The sequence below is a fragment of the Phocoena sinus genome, chromosome 20, assembly GCF_008692025.1.
Source record: "Phocoena sinus isolate mPhoSin1 chromosome 20, mPhoSin1.pri, whole genome shotgun sequence".
In the NCBI taxonomy this organism is placed as follows: Eukaryota; Metazoa; Chordata; class Mammalia; order Artiodactyla; family Phocoenidae; genus Phocoena; species Phocoena sinus.
Window position 1 is genome coordinate 17,922,311 of NC_045782.1, and position 14,355 is coordinate 17,936,665.

The 14,355-nt window shown below is 36.7% G+C and overlaps 1 protein-coding gene across 15 annotated transcripts in view; it reads left to right on the forward strand.

Annotated features, from left to right (window-relative positions):
• Nucleotides 1–423: 423 nt before the first annotated feature.
• Nucleotides 424–14,355, forward strand: part of ZNF207 (zinc finger protein 207) — a 45,546-nt gene continuing 31,614 nt past the window's right edge. For 4 of the 15 annotated variants that reach the window (XR_004347472.1, XR_004347470.1, XR_004347469.1 and 1 more), the window contains exons 1-10: nt 444–607; nt 2,067–2,193; nt 6,428–6,566; nt 7,264–7,434; nt 7,554–7,629; nt 8,145–8,192; nt 9,270–9,340; nt 11,168–11,325; nt 12,494–12,586; nt 13,581–13,823. Coding sequence is in view for 8 of the 15 variants with exons in the window: in XM_032616390.1 (XP_032472281.1) it covers nt 567–607; nt 2,067–2,193; nt 6,428–6,566; nt 7,264–7,434; nt 7,554–7,629; nt 8,145–8,192; nt 9,270–9,340; nt 11,168–11,325; nt 12,494–12,586; nt 13,581–13,823 (1,167 nt within the window). In the remaining 7 variants the exon portion in view is untranslated. Of the gene's footprint in view, nt 608–2,047; nt 2,194–6,427; nt 6,567–7,263; nt 7,435–7,553; nt 7,630–8,144; nt 8,193–9,269; nt 9,341–11,167; nt 11,326–12,493; nt 12,587–13,580; nt 13,824–14,355 lie in introns of those variants that run through there. The other 11 variants (XR_004347473.1, XM_032616390.1, XM_032616391.1 and 8 more) reach the window with 10 other exon arrangements.

The following is a 14,355-nucleotide window of genomic DNA, read 5'->3' on the forward strand; positions in this document are numbered from 1 at the left end:
CATCCGTCACCGATCTGTGAATTACAAGGCAAAGTCTGCGACTTCTTCGACTTAGTAGGCAAACGTCCGACAGTTACTACAGAAAGGAGTAATCCGGAAAATGAAACAAAAGAAAAATTGGGCGCTGTCTCAATTATCCTTTATTTGTAGTTTACCTTGAATTACTCTGGTAACCTATTGAGGTTTTTTTTTTTTTTTCTCCAATTCGCGCTGTCTCGGCGCACCTACGTATCACCGGCTCTTTTATAAACAAAGTAAACCCAGAGTAATTCGCGCGCACGGGAGAACCCGGACCGGACACACGGACAAGATGGCAGCCGGCCCTCCGCTGGCGCGAGTGTCCGCCCACTCAGGGCGTAGGCCTGGTCATGTGACCCTCCCCTGCCTGGCACCGCCCCCGGCCGCAGTGCCTGACGGGAGGCAGAGCAGCGAGCGAGGGCGTCGGCCATTTTGTGGCTGTTTCCTGTGGGACGCGGAGGTGGCGGTTGGGTCGGAAGAGTGAGAGAGTGTTTGGCTAGTTTTTCCTGCTTGTTTTCTCCTTTTTTTTCTGTTGGTAGAGCGCAGTTATGGGTCGCAAGAAGAAGAAGCAGCTGAAGCCGTGGTGCTGGTATCCTTTGTCGGTTTGAAGTCGAGGCCGAGCGGGGGCGCCGGTTGGTGGTGACCGGGACGGGGAGGCCTGGTTTTGGCCTATGGCGGAGAGTGGGATTTAGGCCTCGGGGTCGGTGGTTTGGTGGCTGGGCTCAGATTTGGGAAGGTTTCTCGGAAAATGGGGTCCCTGGGACGAGAAGCTCTGTCAGTTGTGGGGTCGTGGGACTCCGTGACTCAGGAGGGTCTTGGTTTGGTGCGAGCGTTGACCCGCGGGGAGGCGGCTTGGACCCCCTTCACCAAGGACAGAGTCCCCTGAGGAGTCTTCTGCCACACTCCGTTGTTTTGGTGACGGTTCAACAAAGGGACATGAGCTTCGAGTATAGTACGCTTATTGACTCTGTGGCGGATCAGGGGGGAGCTTCCGGAGTCGGTCACCCACTCTTTTCTTTTTTCTTTTTTTTTTTGGTAGAATCGGTGGTTTAGTAAAGGCTTATGTTAGTCAACCCTGATTTCGACGCCCCCACCCCCCCTTTTTTTTTTTTTTGCTGGGGGGGTTGGGGGGAAGATCTAGCTTCCGCCTCCCACCCACTGACGCCTTAATCTTGGAGAAGCGTTCTCTTACAGGGTGGGGTTTCTTGTTATCTTTTTACCTGTTTTATTGGAGTGAGAAAGTGCCTCTTAATAAGGAAACGTGGCGTCGGTTCCCCCCCCCCCCGAAACGTTAGTAAACTTTACGTTTCAGTTGGTTTTATTTACTGTCTGGTACCTAAAACGCTGCATTTATTTATATAATAGTTGAAAACTGGTTACAGGTTTTGTAAAGTGCTTTTAGGAAAATCTGACAAGGGAGAGAAGAATTCTCAGTATTATTGACAGAACTTATCTGTGAGTTTATATACATTTTTGGGCGACAAATTCGTACGGAATTGCAAGCAGCTTTGTGGATTATTCATAGGAAATTGTCGCAATGAACTTATTTTCAGATTCTAAATAATATAAACATTAAATTTTAAATAGGTAAATTCTTAGTATTTTGATTATTTTTATCTTCTAATTTTTGAAGTTCTGTCCACATTAACTTCGGTTTTTTTTTTTTAAACATTTTGAACCCTTCCAGTTCACAGTGTGCATTTGTAAATGTTGAGACATTGAACAAAAGAAAAGTTAATTTAACATAAATCTGTGTGAAACGCGGGAATTTGACAAAATTATATTGCCTACTGAGATGTGTTTATTTAGGGGTGGTGAAGAGATAATGTGAGATTGTGAGCTTCCAGGACATTGAAAATTCCAAAATTATGTGGTAGGTTAATCTTTAGTTATATAATAATTATCAAAAGTAGACTTTATATAAAGTACTCTTGGTTTTAGCTGTTGCTTGTTTTTAATGTTACTACTATTCTCTTTCATTACAGATTTATTTTTTTATAGGCAGTGTCACTGTTGTGCTATTTTTGTACCTTAACAATAGTGATCAGGTATTGTAATAGAGATTTTGATGATGAGAAGATCCTTATACAGCACCAAAAAGCAAAGCATTTTAAATGTCATATATGTCATAAGAAATTGTATACAGGACCTGGCTTAGCTATTCATTGCATGCAGGTAAGGAGTTTCTTCTGTATTTAATTTTTGCTCTCTTGTAGTTTGGAAACAACATGAAAAAATCTTGAATTTCTTTTTGATAGCTGTAGAGGTTTTTTTTGTTGTTGTTTATTGCAAAAGATTAGATAAGATGACCAGTCAGCTTTAAAATAAAAAAAAAAACCTGTTCTTTAGCCATTGAGAAGATAAACAATTGATTTTTCATGTTTATAAAGAGTTTATGCTACTATTTACCTTTAAATTATTGATAATACCTTTTATCCTAGATTTAGATGGGTGACAATTAGGTTAAGATCACGAAGTATTTCGTCAGTACTTGGCTAAGAGAACAAGGATCAGTGATTTAAATTTTGTGGGCAGTCTGACCAAATCCAATCCCATAAGAATTAGTACATAATTAACCACCATTACTCGCTGTCTTTGAACGATTTGTTAAAATCTGTTGCCTGGGGCTAAGCTACGATTTATTCCATGGACCTCTTTTGGAATGGTGGCGTGGGGCGTGGTGTTTCACTTACTATTTTCTAGGTTTCTTGAGTTCTTTCACTACTAGGTGGGGAGGGCTTTGTAATTTATATTTTTGAAGATCTAATAAGTACCTTTTTTATTCAACATTATTTCTTCTACTTTTGCCAGTCCTAGAGCTGCCTGAATTTTTGCCTAATTGGACCCTAGAGAGATGTGAGATGAGCAAATGCCCATTCATTGGAAACTATTGTTGGTAGGAGGCAGGGAGGTAAATTAAAACAAGATATTGCTTCCCTGAGTTTAAAAATAAGTTTATAAAGATCTGTTTCACTCCAATTATGTCGCTATAGTAGCAATTCAGTATCCATTAAAAAATATGAGACCCACAATTTTCCACTGTGGTAGTCACTAGTTACTTGTGGCTATTTAAACAGAAATTTAAAAATTAAAACTTCAGTTTCTCAGTCACATTATAGTCACATTTCCTGTGCTCAGCCACAAGTGACTGGTGGATGACTATTGTATTGGATAGTACAGATGCAGAACATTACCATTTATCACAAAGTTTCTGTGAGACAGTACAGTGTTTTAGGCACTGAATATACAGCAGTGAATAAATTAAAGTCATCATTGTGGAGTTTAGATTTACATTGTGGAGGAGAACAATCTATAAATATTTAATTTTATGCTGATATGTGACAGAGAAAACTAAAACTAGGTAGGGGGGATAGGGGAGGGCCACAAGGTAGTACAGGCCTGAATGAGAAATTGACATCTGAACAGAGATCTGAAAGGAGGTGAGGGAGAGATTCCAGGGAACAGCAGATGAAAGACCTTCACGTCAGGAGCATTCTCCTCTATTGAGGGCAAGGACAGCAATGTGCTACTTTACATAGGAGGGTTTGCAGGCTATTGTAGGCCATTTTCTTTAATACTGAGTGAAATGGGAGGTTTTAATTGAGATGTAACATGCTTTGGCACATTTTTTAAAGAGTCATTTTGGCTGCAGGGTTGAGAGTAGACTGTAGAGTGCAGTAAGACCACTTAGGAGACCAGGCAAGAGTGTTCAGGCAAGAGGTGATGGTGACAGAGAATTTGCTGATGAATTAGATGTGGAGTATGAGAAAGTGAGGAGTGGAGGATGTTCTGAAAGTTTTTGGCCTGAGCAGTGTGAAAAGTGAGTTACTGTATTCATTTGGCCCTTGGTATCCACATCTGCGTATTATACCGCAATTGAAATCGGTAAGTTGAATCCACGTGTACAGAATCCGTGGATACAGAGGGCTAACGGTACTGCACCATTTTATATAAGGGACTTGAGCATCCTTGGTATTGGGGGGAGTGGTCCTGGAACCAGTCATGCCTTGATATCAAGGGATGACTGTACTGAAATGTGGAAAGCTGCAGGAAAAATAGGCTTAGGGATGAGGCTATCAAGATCATCTTATGTTAATTTGAGTGTGGGTATGTTAGTTTTGAGATGTTGAGGAGGTCTGTTGAATATCCAGATGGAGAGGTCATATAAGCAGTTGAATCTACAGGTCTGCAGTTCAGAGAGGTTGGAGCTGGTGATAGAAATTTGGGGGGGATACAGTATAAGGATGGCTATTTTAAGCCATGATATTATATGTCCTTAGGGAGTAGAATATAGATAGAAAAGTGGTGCCAACGACACCACCTTGGGCCGCCACTCCCAGCATTTAGAGGTCAGAAGATTAAAAGAAACCAATCAAGGTTGAAAAGGTAGGAAAACCAAGAGAGTAGTGCCGTGGAAGTCAAATGAAGTGTTTCAAGGAGTGAGTTATTTATTTAAGTCAAACACTGGTGGTAGGTTAGTTAAGCCCAGGACTAAGATTGCATTAATCAAACTAGAGGTCATTGGTTACTTGCCAGAGTGATTTCCTAGAATGTAGAGGATGAAAGGCTGATAGGAATGCTTGCAAGGGAAAATGAGAGGGGAAAGTAGAGGTGCTATTTCAAGGAGTTGTACTATAGGGAAGAGCAGAGAAATGGAGTGAGTGGAAACTGGAAGATTAGTTAAGAAACTATTAGTAATAATCTTTAATTGACTAAGTGCTTCTATTTATATGTTCTTACCATAATTTCACAGGAGCTTGTGAGATAGGCATGGCAGTTAAATCAGACACATGCTGGAGTTTTATAGATTAGTTTAGGACATTAGTAATTTAGATACTTTACATCAATGTTTGCGCCTATCTTTTCAGCCGAGACCATACTAATTTCTACTATGTAAGACTAAGAAATCTAATTCTGGCTGTAACATAAGGTTGGGAAGATTTTGAGTGAATGGCGTTATTTTTTCTTCTCTTTCCAATACCTTTTAATTAAGATATTTCTTTCTTTCATCACTTAGAAATGTAGTGAAAACTAGTTAATGTGTATGTGAATGTAATTGTATTTTTTCAGAGAACATATATATGAGTTACTTCATCTGCCTTCATCAAGAGAAGTAACATGTTACAAAAAATTTAGGAAATGGTGATTGTCATTTATTGAGTAGCTTTATTCCTGGATCTTTTAATCACAATAAGATAATTTGTGAATTTGATTTGCATATCACTTTTAAAAATCTTTGAGATACTCCTCCAGGAAAATACTTAGTTTTCTTTAATTACCTTTCTATTCTTCCATGAAAGTGTCTTGGAAGGAAAGAAAAATTGAGTATTACTTGGACCAATATATCCAAGTCATTAACCTAAATAAGTGGTTCTCAAACTTGAGTATGCAAAGGAATCACCTTGAAGTCTTGCTAGATAGATTTGCAGTTCCACCCAAGAGTTTCTGATTCAGTAGGGCTCAGGTGTGGCCTGATAATTTGCATTTCTTATTTATTGTTTTAAAATTTTTATTGGCATAGAATTTGCATTTCTAATAAGCTTCCAGGTGAAGCTGATATTTTAGGCAAAATACTTTGACATCCTTTAGCCTAAGTTAATACCTTTTGTGGAAGAAACCAAGACCGACAGGGGTTTTAGCATATTGGCAAAAGTTATTCGCGTTTTAGGGTTAGAAATGTTTGATGTAGCAAAACCATACAGTGAAAAAAGGTGCTAGATAGATCCCCAGTGTTTTATTTTACAATAAAACCTCTGAAGGACTTCTTTTTGTGATCTGCCAAATAAATTCAGAGGTGGAAAGTGACAGGATCAATACTGTGGCAGTGTTAAGCTCTTCAGGTGACTCATGGGTTACGGGTAATGCTAATTGGAAATGTCACTTTTGTGGTTTGTAGCTACTAGCTGTCTCAGCATACATTCTTGGAAAATTTATTCTAATACTTAATTTTAAGACTTCATAAGCTTTACTTAGTTCAGACTTCACACTTCCCTGATTTGAGTAGCACTATTAGTTCATTGTTAATAATTCAAGCAATCAAGGTTATAAGGTAAACTTGAAATTGTTTTTTGAGCCCTTGCTATGTGCTTCACATTGCCAAGTGCTTTTTACATACACAGTATCTTTTTTAATCCTAAAAATGACCCCAGAAGTTAGGTGCTGAATAGGTGAAGTAAACTGAGGCTTAGGTCAAAGAATTTGCCTAATCTCACATAGCTAATAGGCCATAAAGCTGGGGGTTGAATCCACATAGTCTCACTGTGGAACCCGTCATTCTTAACCATTATACTAAGTGGTCTCTGAGTAATTTAAAATTACTCTTTAAAAGACTTTCATGAGGCACTTTTGTCTATCTAATGGAAGGTTTTTGTTTTGTTTGTGTGGGGTCTTTTTGGTTTTTTAATGTTAGGTGCATAAAGAGACAATAGATGCAGTACCAAATGCAATACCTGGGAGAACAGACATAGAGTTGGAAATATATGGTATGGAAGGTATTCCAGAAAAAGACATGGATGAAAGAAGACGACTTCTTGAACAGAAAACACAAGGTAAATGCTAAGATGTGTGCTTTTTCTTGATACAGCTTAACTAGTGAGAGTATTATTACAATATTTTCAAGTATAAATTTAATGGTAGATGTTAGTTCTATTCAGAATTTCAATTTGAGGTTTTTTTGTCTTATGTTTGAAGTTAATGTATCTTATTTGTATATGTGGTAGCATTTGGATCATTCCATACATTTATTATATTTTTACTCGTAACTGAATTCCAGGTGGATTTAGCAAGTGTTGAGTCCTTTGAAAAGGAAGGTAGCTTGTTTTGATTTATGAAACCACTAATTGTAAATTTTTTTAGTGGTGTATTTGACTTGGGATTTGCAGCCCTCTCCTATCCAAATGATAGAAACTTACTAATAAACTATGAAATCTTTTGTTTTGGAAAGCATTCTGGAGAGGTCATAGTTCACCTTTTGGAGTGGAATAGAAAGCTGTTCTTTAAAAGTATAACTGCTTTAGGAAAATGTTCTTTACCTACCATAGAATAGGGAAAGGATGTTAACCTTCTTGCTTAATACAGATTGAAAAAACATTTAAAGAGTAAAGAGCAGTGTTAACTGAGTTTTTTTGGAAGAAAAATCTCAGGAGCTACTTGCACTGAAATAAAAATTTTAAATGTTGAATGTCTTAAACTTGCTTAGGTTTTCTTTTTTTACTCTATGGGAAAAATTAATTTAAACTTTTTTAGCAGAGAGTCAAAAAAAGAAGCAACAAGAGGATTCTGATGAATATGATGATGATGACTCTGCAGCTTCAACTTCATTTCAGCCACAGCCTGTTCAACCTCAACAAGGTTATATCCCCCCAATGGCACAACCAGGACTACCACCAGTTCCAGGAGCACCAGGAATGCCTCCAGGTAGTACATAAGGCTTCTTACAACTTAACATTCTCAGGTCTTTGTTGATACAGTTTAGAAGTATTAATTTTTTCCTCTTAACCCTTTTTTATTTTTTTGGTTGAAATACTTGTTTGTAGGCATACCTCCGTTAATGCCAGGTGTTCCTCCTCTGATGCCAGGAATGCCACCAGTTATGCCAGGAATGCCACCTGGGTAAGAAAACTCTTTTAAGTGACTTGTGGGCTTGTGCCTAGAATGATCTTTTTCAACTTGGGTGTGTTACATCACTTAAATGTTACTTTGCTGTGTTTTTTTTTTTTTCTTTTTTTTCTTTTTGCTTCTAAAAGGTATGGGCTCTGTAACTATTAAACTTACCTAATAAAGGGATCTACTAATAAATTTAAGGAATATAAATTTGACTCTGAAGAGAATAGATTTTTGGGTTTTAGGATGTATGTAGGCAGCCATCTGCTTCAGTTGCATCTGATGTAATTAAAGTAGTTGGTTGTAGATTTGAGTTTCTGAGATTCAAAACTGTCCATGACACTTTGTAGTTGTGAGAAGCAAACTGTATTTATTTGTCAAGTCATCAAGAACTAAAATGAATATGAGGTGCTCGTGCCCATCACTTTTATTTAAATATTGTTGGATGTGAGAGGTATACAATACACTTTCCCACTGTATTTTGAAAATCAGTTAGATTTTGATTTTGTCATACATTTTCACAGATTGCATCATCAGAGAAAATACACCCAGTCATTTTGCGGTGAAAACATGTAAGCATCTCATTCGTAATGTAATTCAGGAGGTATAATCATAATGTCATTTTTTTGTGTGTTTAATGGTATCTATTAAGTTGACTTCAGAAGTTTTCTAATCTTCCTTACTAAAACTTCTAAACTTTGCAAACTGATTGACACAGATCTCTGAAAGGAGGGAACTAAAACATCTGTGAGGAAATCGTAATAGACTCATATAAACAAAGCATTTTCTAATTGTGCAGCTGTTTTCCCCAAACTGCTAAAAGTAAGGGGACTTAGTAAAAAGGGGTGATATTTAAGAAAGAGTATATATTCCTTTGCCAAATTACGTGCTGTGTTACTATAGAAGGTAATTGATTTTTCTTCTAATAAAACCTATATATAGAAGTTATTCTGATAAGAATCCTAAATCATTAATTCACAAACTTGGTAATTTTTTAAGTGAATTGGACACTGATATTTGAAGGTGAGCTCTTTTAAGGAAAGGAAAACAAATATGGGTTGTGTTTTTAAGTCCTGATTTAGTGATAGCAACTTTGTACATGAGAAGTAGGGATTCTGAGTTTACTTTTGATTATCTTTAATTTTGATGGTAGTTTTTCCGTGCCTGTCCAAAACAAATCTTTACTCCACAGAGTACATTCAGTATTTTCTTTTTGAAAAAATCTGATAACTCTAAAATATAGAGGGTTTTTTTTTTTTGATTAATATTCTGTGGATATTTTCCAAGTGAGACAAAAGGTGATTTTGTTTTCCAGTTAACGCACATTTTGGATAAGGCCTCTTGTTTATATTAAGGAGAGTATAATAATTGTTTTCAATGACTTTAAATGTATTAAAATGTTCTGTTAACAAAGACTGAATTTTTTCCCCTATTTTACTGGTAAACCAAAGAGTTCGCTGGTTTTTAGGGAATTTATTTTGATAGAATTGTTTTAGTGTGTTGTGTGTTCTTTCAGCTTGATTGATTTCAATATTAGGGGTCAAATTCAAGTCTTATCTATTGTTGTTTCAGGCTTTAGCCAAAATATTTTCTAACGTTTTATACTGTTAATTAACTTTAGTTGTCTCTTGAAATTTGCTTTCTAATAGAATGATGCCGATGGGTGGAATGATGCCACCTGGACCGGGAATACCACCTCTGATGCCTGGTATGCCACCAGGTATGAAATGTTAGACAGTTTCCTTTTTAATATGACAGAAGTGCTTTATTCTTAAATATTTTAGACAGCAGATTTGTGGGCATTGGTGCAGGGTTTTTTTGTTTGTTTTTTTGCGGTACGCGGGCCTCTCACTGTTGTGGCCTCTCCCGTTGCGGAGCACAGGCTCCAGACACGCAGGCTTAGCGGCCATGGCTCACGGGCCCCGCTGCTCCGCGGCAGGTGGGATCTTCCCAGACTGGGGCACAAACCTGTGTCCCCTGCATTGGCAGGCGGACTCTAAACCCCTGCGAGGTGCAGTTTTAAAATTGGTGTAATTTTTAAAGTTTCTATAGGTTAGTGACTTCTTTTTAAAATTACTTTGAGAAATGTGATGATCTCGTTTTGTTCTGAGTTCCGAGTTTTGAAATAGATAGTAAAAGTAGTCCTCAAAGCCACCAGAATGAGTCACTGAGCCTGTGACTTAAGAGTGGTTATATCTGTTAGGAATATTTTAGGCAAGTACTGGAGACTCTTAACAAATAATAGAGAAATCCAACAAACTATTAAACAACGTAGGTGTTTATTATCTCACTCAACCTAAAAGTGGTAGACTCAGTGGCTCCAGTGATAACAAGAACCCATACTTAAAAAATTTTCCACTTTGCCAACCTTAGCTTTCTCTCTCAGACATGTAACTCAGAAGTTACAAAATCTCAGGCAAGAAAGGGTGCTTTCCTTTTTCTTGTATTAGGGAACAAAGTAACTTTCCCAGAATCTCCTTAGCCTCTTACATATCATTGGCCAGAAATAGGTCTAATGGAGCTTCTAGGTGCAGGGAAGCATGGGAAATAAAGTACCTTGACTTTTTAGCCTACAGTGTGGGGAAAGGGATTTGGTTAGCCCAGTAAATGTGCCACAGAGGTCTTCATGAGGCTTTCTGAGTCCATTGCCTAGCGTTTTAATCCTAGCAAGTTTGGTTTGCAGTCCATGGCAGATTCAGATGTACTCAAGTGATAGTTGGTTTAAAGGGAACAGAAAAATAAAGCAGCAGCAAAATTTGAATCATGCCAGTGCAATCATTAATTTATAGGCAACAGCTTCACATACATCATGCTCTGAGATAATTTTAGGCATTTAAATGAATACAGAAAAATAACCTATGTTCATTTGGTAATGTGAAGTCGGTAAAAGTTTTAAGTTACATTGAGGAACTTCAAAGAATGCCTAGTGGTATATTTTAGGAAAATTTGTGTATTTAAAGCACACTTAAAGGAATAACTAAGTTTCTGGAATAATTTTTATGGGTATTTGACCTATTAACAGTTTTTATTGTAGTTCGCATTAGAGTTCTGGAAACATCTGTCGTTAGATGATTGAAATAATTCTGTATGTTTCAAAAATTTGCTGCATCAGTAATATCAATAAGCCTAATTGTGGCTTTGCCCATATACAGGGTTTCTAGTGGTATCTTTCATGTCCCCAAATTCTGAAGAGACGCAAAGGTGTAGAAAGTTGGAGGCAAAACTGTTACAAGGGGGCAGGTGCCCAAGTACTTTGGGCTTCATTGAGTTCAGCAGTCAGTCATCAGTATTGATAACTTCATAGTATAGAATCTTGTTTTGTGTGTGTCTGTGCCTCACGGCTTATGAGATCTTGGTTCCCTTACCAGGGATTGATCCCGGGCCATAGCAGTGAAAGCCGAGTCTTAACCACTGGACTGCCAGGGAATTTCCTTGATTCATTTTTAATTTAATTTAGTATGTCTTAATGGCAAAGTTTTGAGGAAGTATTTTTTCTGAACTAAATGTTTCAGCAACAGGGTCCCACTCAAGTATTTCTCCTCTGCAGGTATGCCCCCTCCTGTTCCACGTCCTGGAATTCCTCCAATGACTCAAGCACAGGCTGTTTCAGCGCCAGGTATTCTTAACAGGCCACCTGCACCAACAGCAACAGTTCCAGCTCCACAGCCTCCAGTTACTAAGCCTCTTTTCCCCAGTGCAGGACAGGTAAGGTGAAATTTCTGAAAAAGAGCGTGCTTATGTTTAAAGGTAAAGTGGAGTTCACTGAACTCTTTGAAAATGTCAAGTCATTTTAAAAATTGTAATCTTCTTAATACAGTTTATTAACTATACTGAAGAAGTGGTGTTCTCTTCCATTTTTGCACACATTGATTTCCTTTACTCATAAAATGTTGACTGGAACCAGAAAATAGTGTAGTATGTTATTTTTTTGTAGTTGTGAACTCTGGTTATTCTTAGCTTTAGTTAGAAATGAAAATTTAATTTCTGGGAACTTAAATACATAAAAATGTTATGAGGTCCTCCTTTACCTAATGAGCTATGAGCAGAATGAAAACCAAAGTCAAAAAATCCTAAGACCTTAGCAAATAATTTTGGGGCTCTTCCTTTAGTCTAGAATTGTGACAGACAGTAGTGCCTCACTGTTGCTGGAAGGGCATCATTTAACGTCTTTTGACCTAGTCACACTCATATTTCCTACTCGTCCTTTTTTTTTTTTTTTCCTCCCCAGAACTCAGAAGCAAAAAATCCTTCTTTTATATATAGTATGTATATAATGGTTGTTACCTTCACTTTTTCCCCCCAGTTTGATTCAGATGTATTTAATTCATTCAGAATTGAGACACTGAGGATGTATGTTCTTCATTGTTCACCTTAAAATTATCCCTTAGATGTTTTCTTTTTTCAATTTTTTTTCTGTTTGTAGTTGCTAAATTAAAAGCATTACTTTTTAAGTACATTAACATGTTTTTGAGGTGGGGGGATTTTGTTTATTTTGTTTATCCTATTAATAAACTTTGGGCAAAAATTGTAGTTATCGATGGAGAATTGGATTGAAGTGTCAATAATGCATCATAATTCTCAGTTTAAGGTTTCAGTTTTGAAATATCATAGTGTAAAACGTTAGTTTAGGGGAAAAAACCTGTGGTTAATTAGGTTTATTGGTGTAGAATTTAAAAAGTTTTTTTGAGGCTCATAGTGTCACTCTGTTTATTGTAAATGCATTAACTGCCTGCCTCTATAAAACAGATTTGATTGCATTGTATTTTGCATTTAGAAAAATGCAATCTATACTGGAAAAAAAAGTCTACCACGTGGCTTATTTTCACCCATTTGTTTGGAGACTTTTCATTGTTTCCTTTCTTTTATGCTACAGATGGGGACACCTGTAACAAGCTCAAGTACAGCTTCATCCAATTCAGAAAGTCTGTCTGCGTCTTCTAAAGCTCTGTTTCCTAGCGCAGCACAAGTACGCAGGAAGTTGCAGTTTAAAATTGTTAAAAATGGCTTTATAACTTCATTAACCCTTTGGACCCTACTTTAAAACTAAATCTTTTCCCAAAAATACGTTTAATTTTTCTAAAGTAAAATTAATGGCTTATAAATCAATGGTATTTGAAAATTTGAACCGCATACTAATAGAAAAAAATATACCCCAAACTTCTATGGTTCTAAAGGGTTAAAAGCATGTAAGCAGTAAATGCATTTTAGTGGCCAGTGGTTAGCCTGATGCATGATTAAGCTATTCTGTTTTATGCTGTTTAATGCATCACATATAATGTAAGGAAATTTAGTACTCTGCGTTTGATTCTAAAAGTTGGCCTAGTTTACATGTTTCAGATGTTCAGTGTTATGAAAAGTAACAAATTGATTACTTGGTAACTTTATACTTAAAAGCTTACTAAACCCTTTAGTCCATCATAATAATCTAGCCATCATTAATTGGGAGGGCATTGTATTACTATATAAAGAATACTTGTGAAGGGCATATCTTTAATATGTCACCATTGGTAGTTATTATTTGTTATACTTAGTAACTGAAATTTATCCAAACATTTGTATTCTATAATTTCTAACAATTTTTTTTGAGCTCCTTGGTAGATTAATTTTAAAAAGGAATTTAGAATGATGATAATAGAAAATATACTATTCCATTATATGATAATATCTTCAATTAGGAATAAATACAAAGCTTTGTAAATTAAGTAATTTCTGGTGAGGAGATAGATGATATCTGAGAAGTTATATAAGCAGTCTAACTTGTTTCTTGTTTCCACTGCTGTGGTTTGGATGTACATCTTTTGGTATTATGTGTTATCTTGAATTTTGTGGATTGTTCGTGATTTTAACTTTAAGTTTTGTCCCTTATTGAATGTTAGTGTCTTGTTTTTAAGTTAAATAGGTAGTAGATATATTCACTTTTGGGTTTTGAAGTTTTGTTGATGAAAAATAATGTTTTACAGGCTCAGGCAGCTGTCCAAGGACCTGTTGGTACAGATTTCAAGCCCTTAAATAGTACCCCTGCAACAACTACAGAACCCCCAAAGCCTACATTCCCTGCATATACACAGTCTACAGCTTCAACCACTAGTACAACAAATAGCACTGCAGCTAAACCAGCAGCTTCAATAACAAGTAAGCCTGCTACACTTACGACGACCAGTGCAACCAGTAAGTTGATCCATCCAGATGAGGATATATCGCTGGTAAGTTGTTTACATTTTTTAGTAGCAGAGTTTGATTGAGTACTGTGGTAGCAACTTGTCCATTTGAAAAGTTTTAATTTGTATACCAGTGGTCTTATGATCTGATTGAATGCTAAGTGATTTTTATCATTCTGATTTTTAAGAACCACAAAACAAAGTGAATATTGCATGTTTTGATCTTAGATACATCCCCCCTAAGACTATTTCTAAAAGAAGACAGTAAGTTGGGTTCTTACTCTCTCAAAAATTATTTTTGTTCATAAATTTAATTAATTGAAGAAACAAGTGTGAGATAGAGTCTGCAGGTCCCTTGCAGTCCATATACCTTCTTCATTACACAGTTTCTTGCTGAAGCAATTTATAATTTCTGGAAAGTTGTTCAATATAACGTGCTTCAAATATAAAAATAGGTAACGTTTTCTGAAGGCATCAAGATTTTAAGTTGGACTGGTTTGTGGGGTGAAAGTAATTGGGATGTAAGGGAACATTTAAAAATTAGTCTCACTCTATAAAGACTTCAGATGCTTACCTT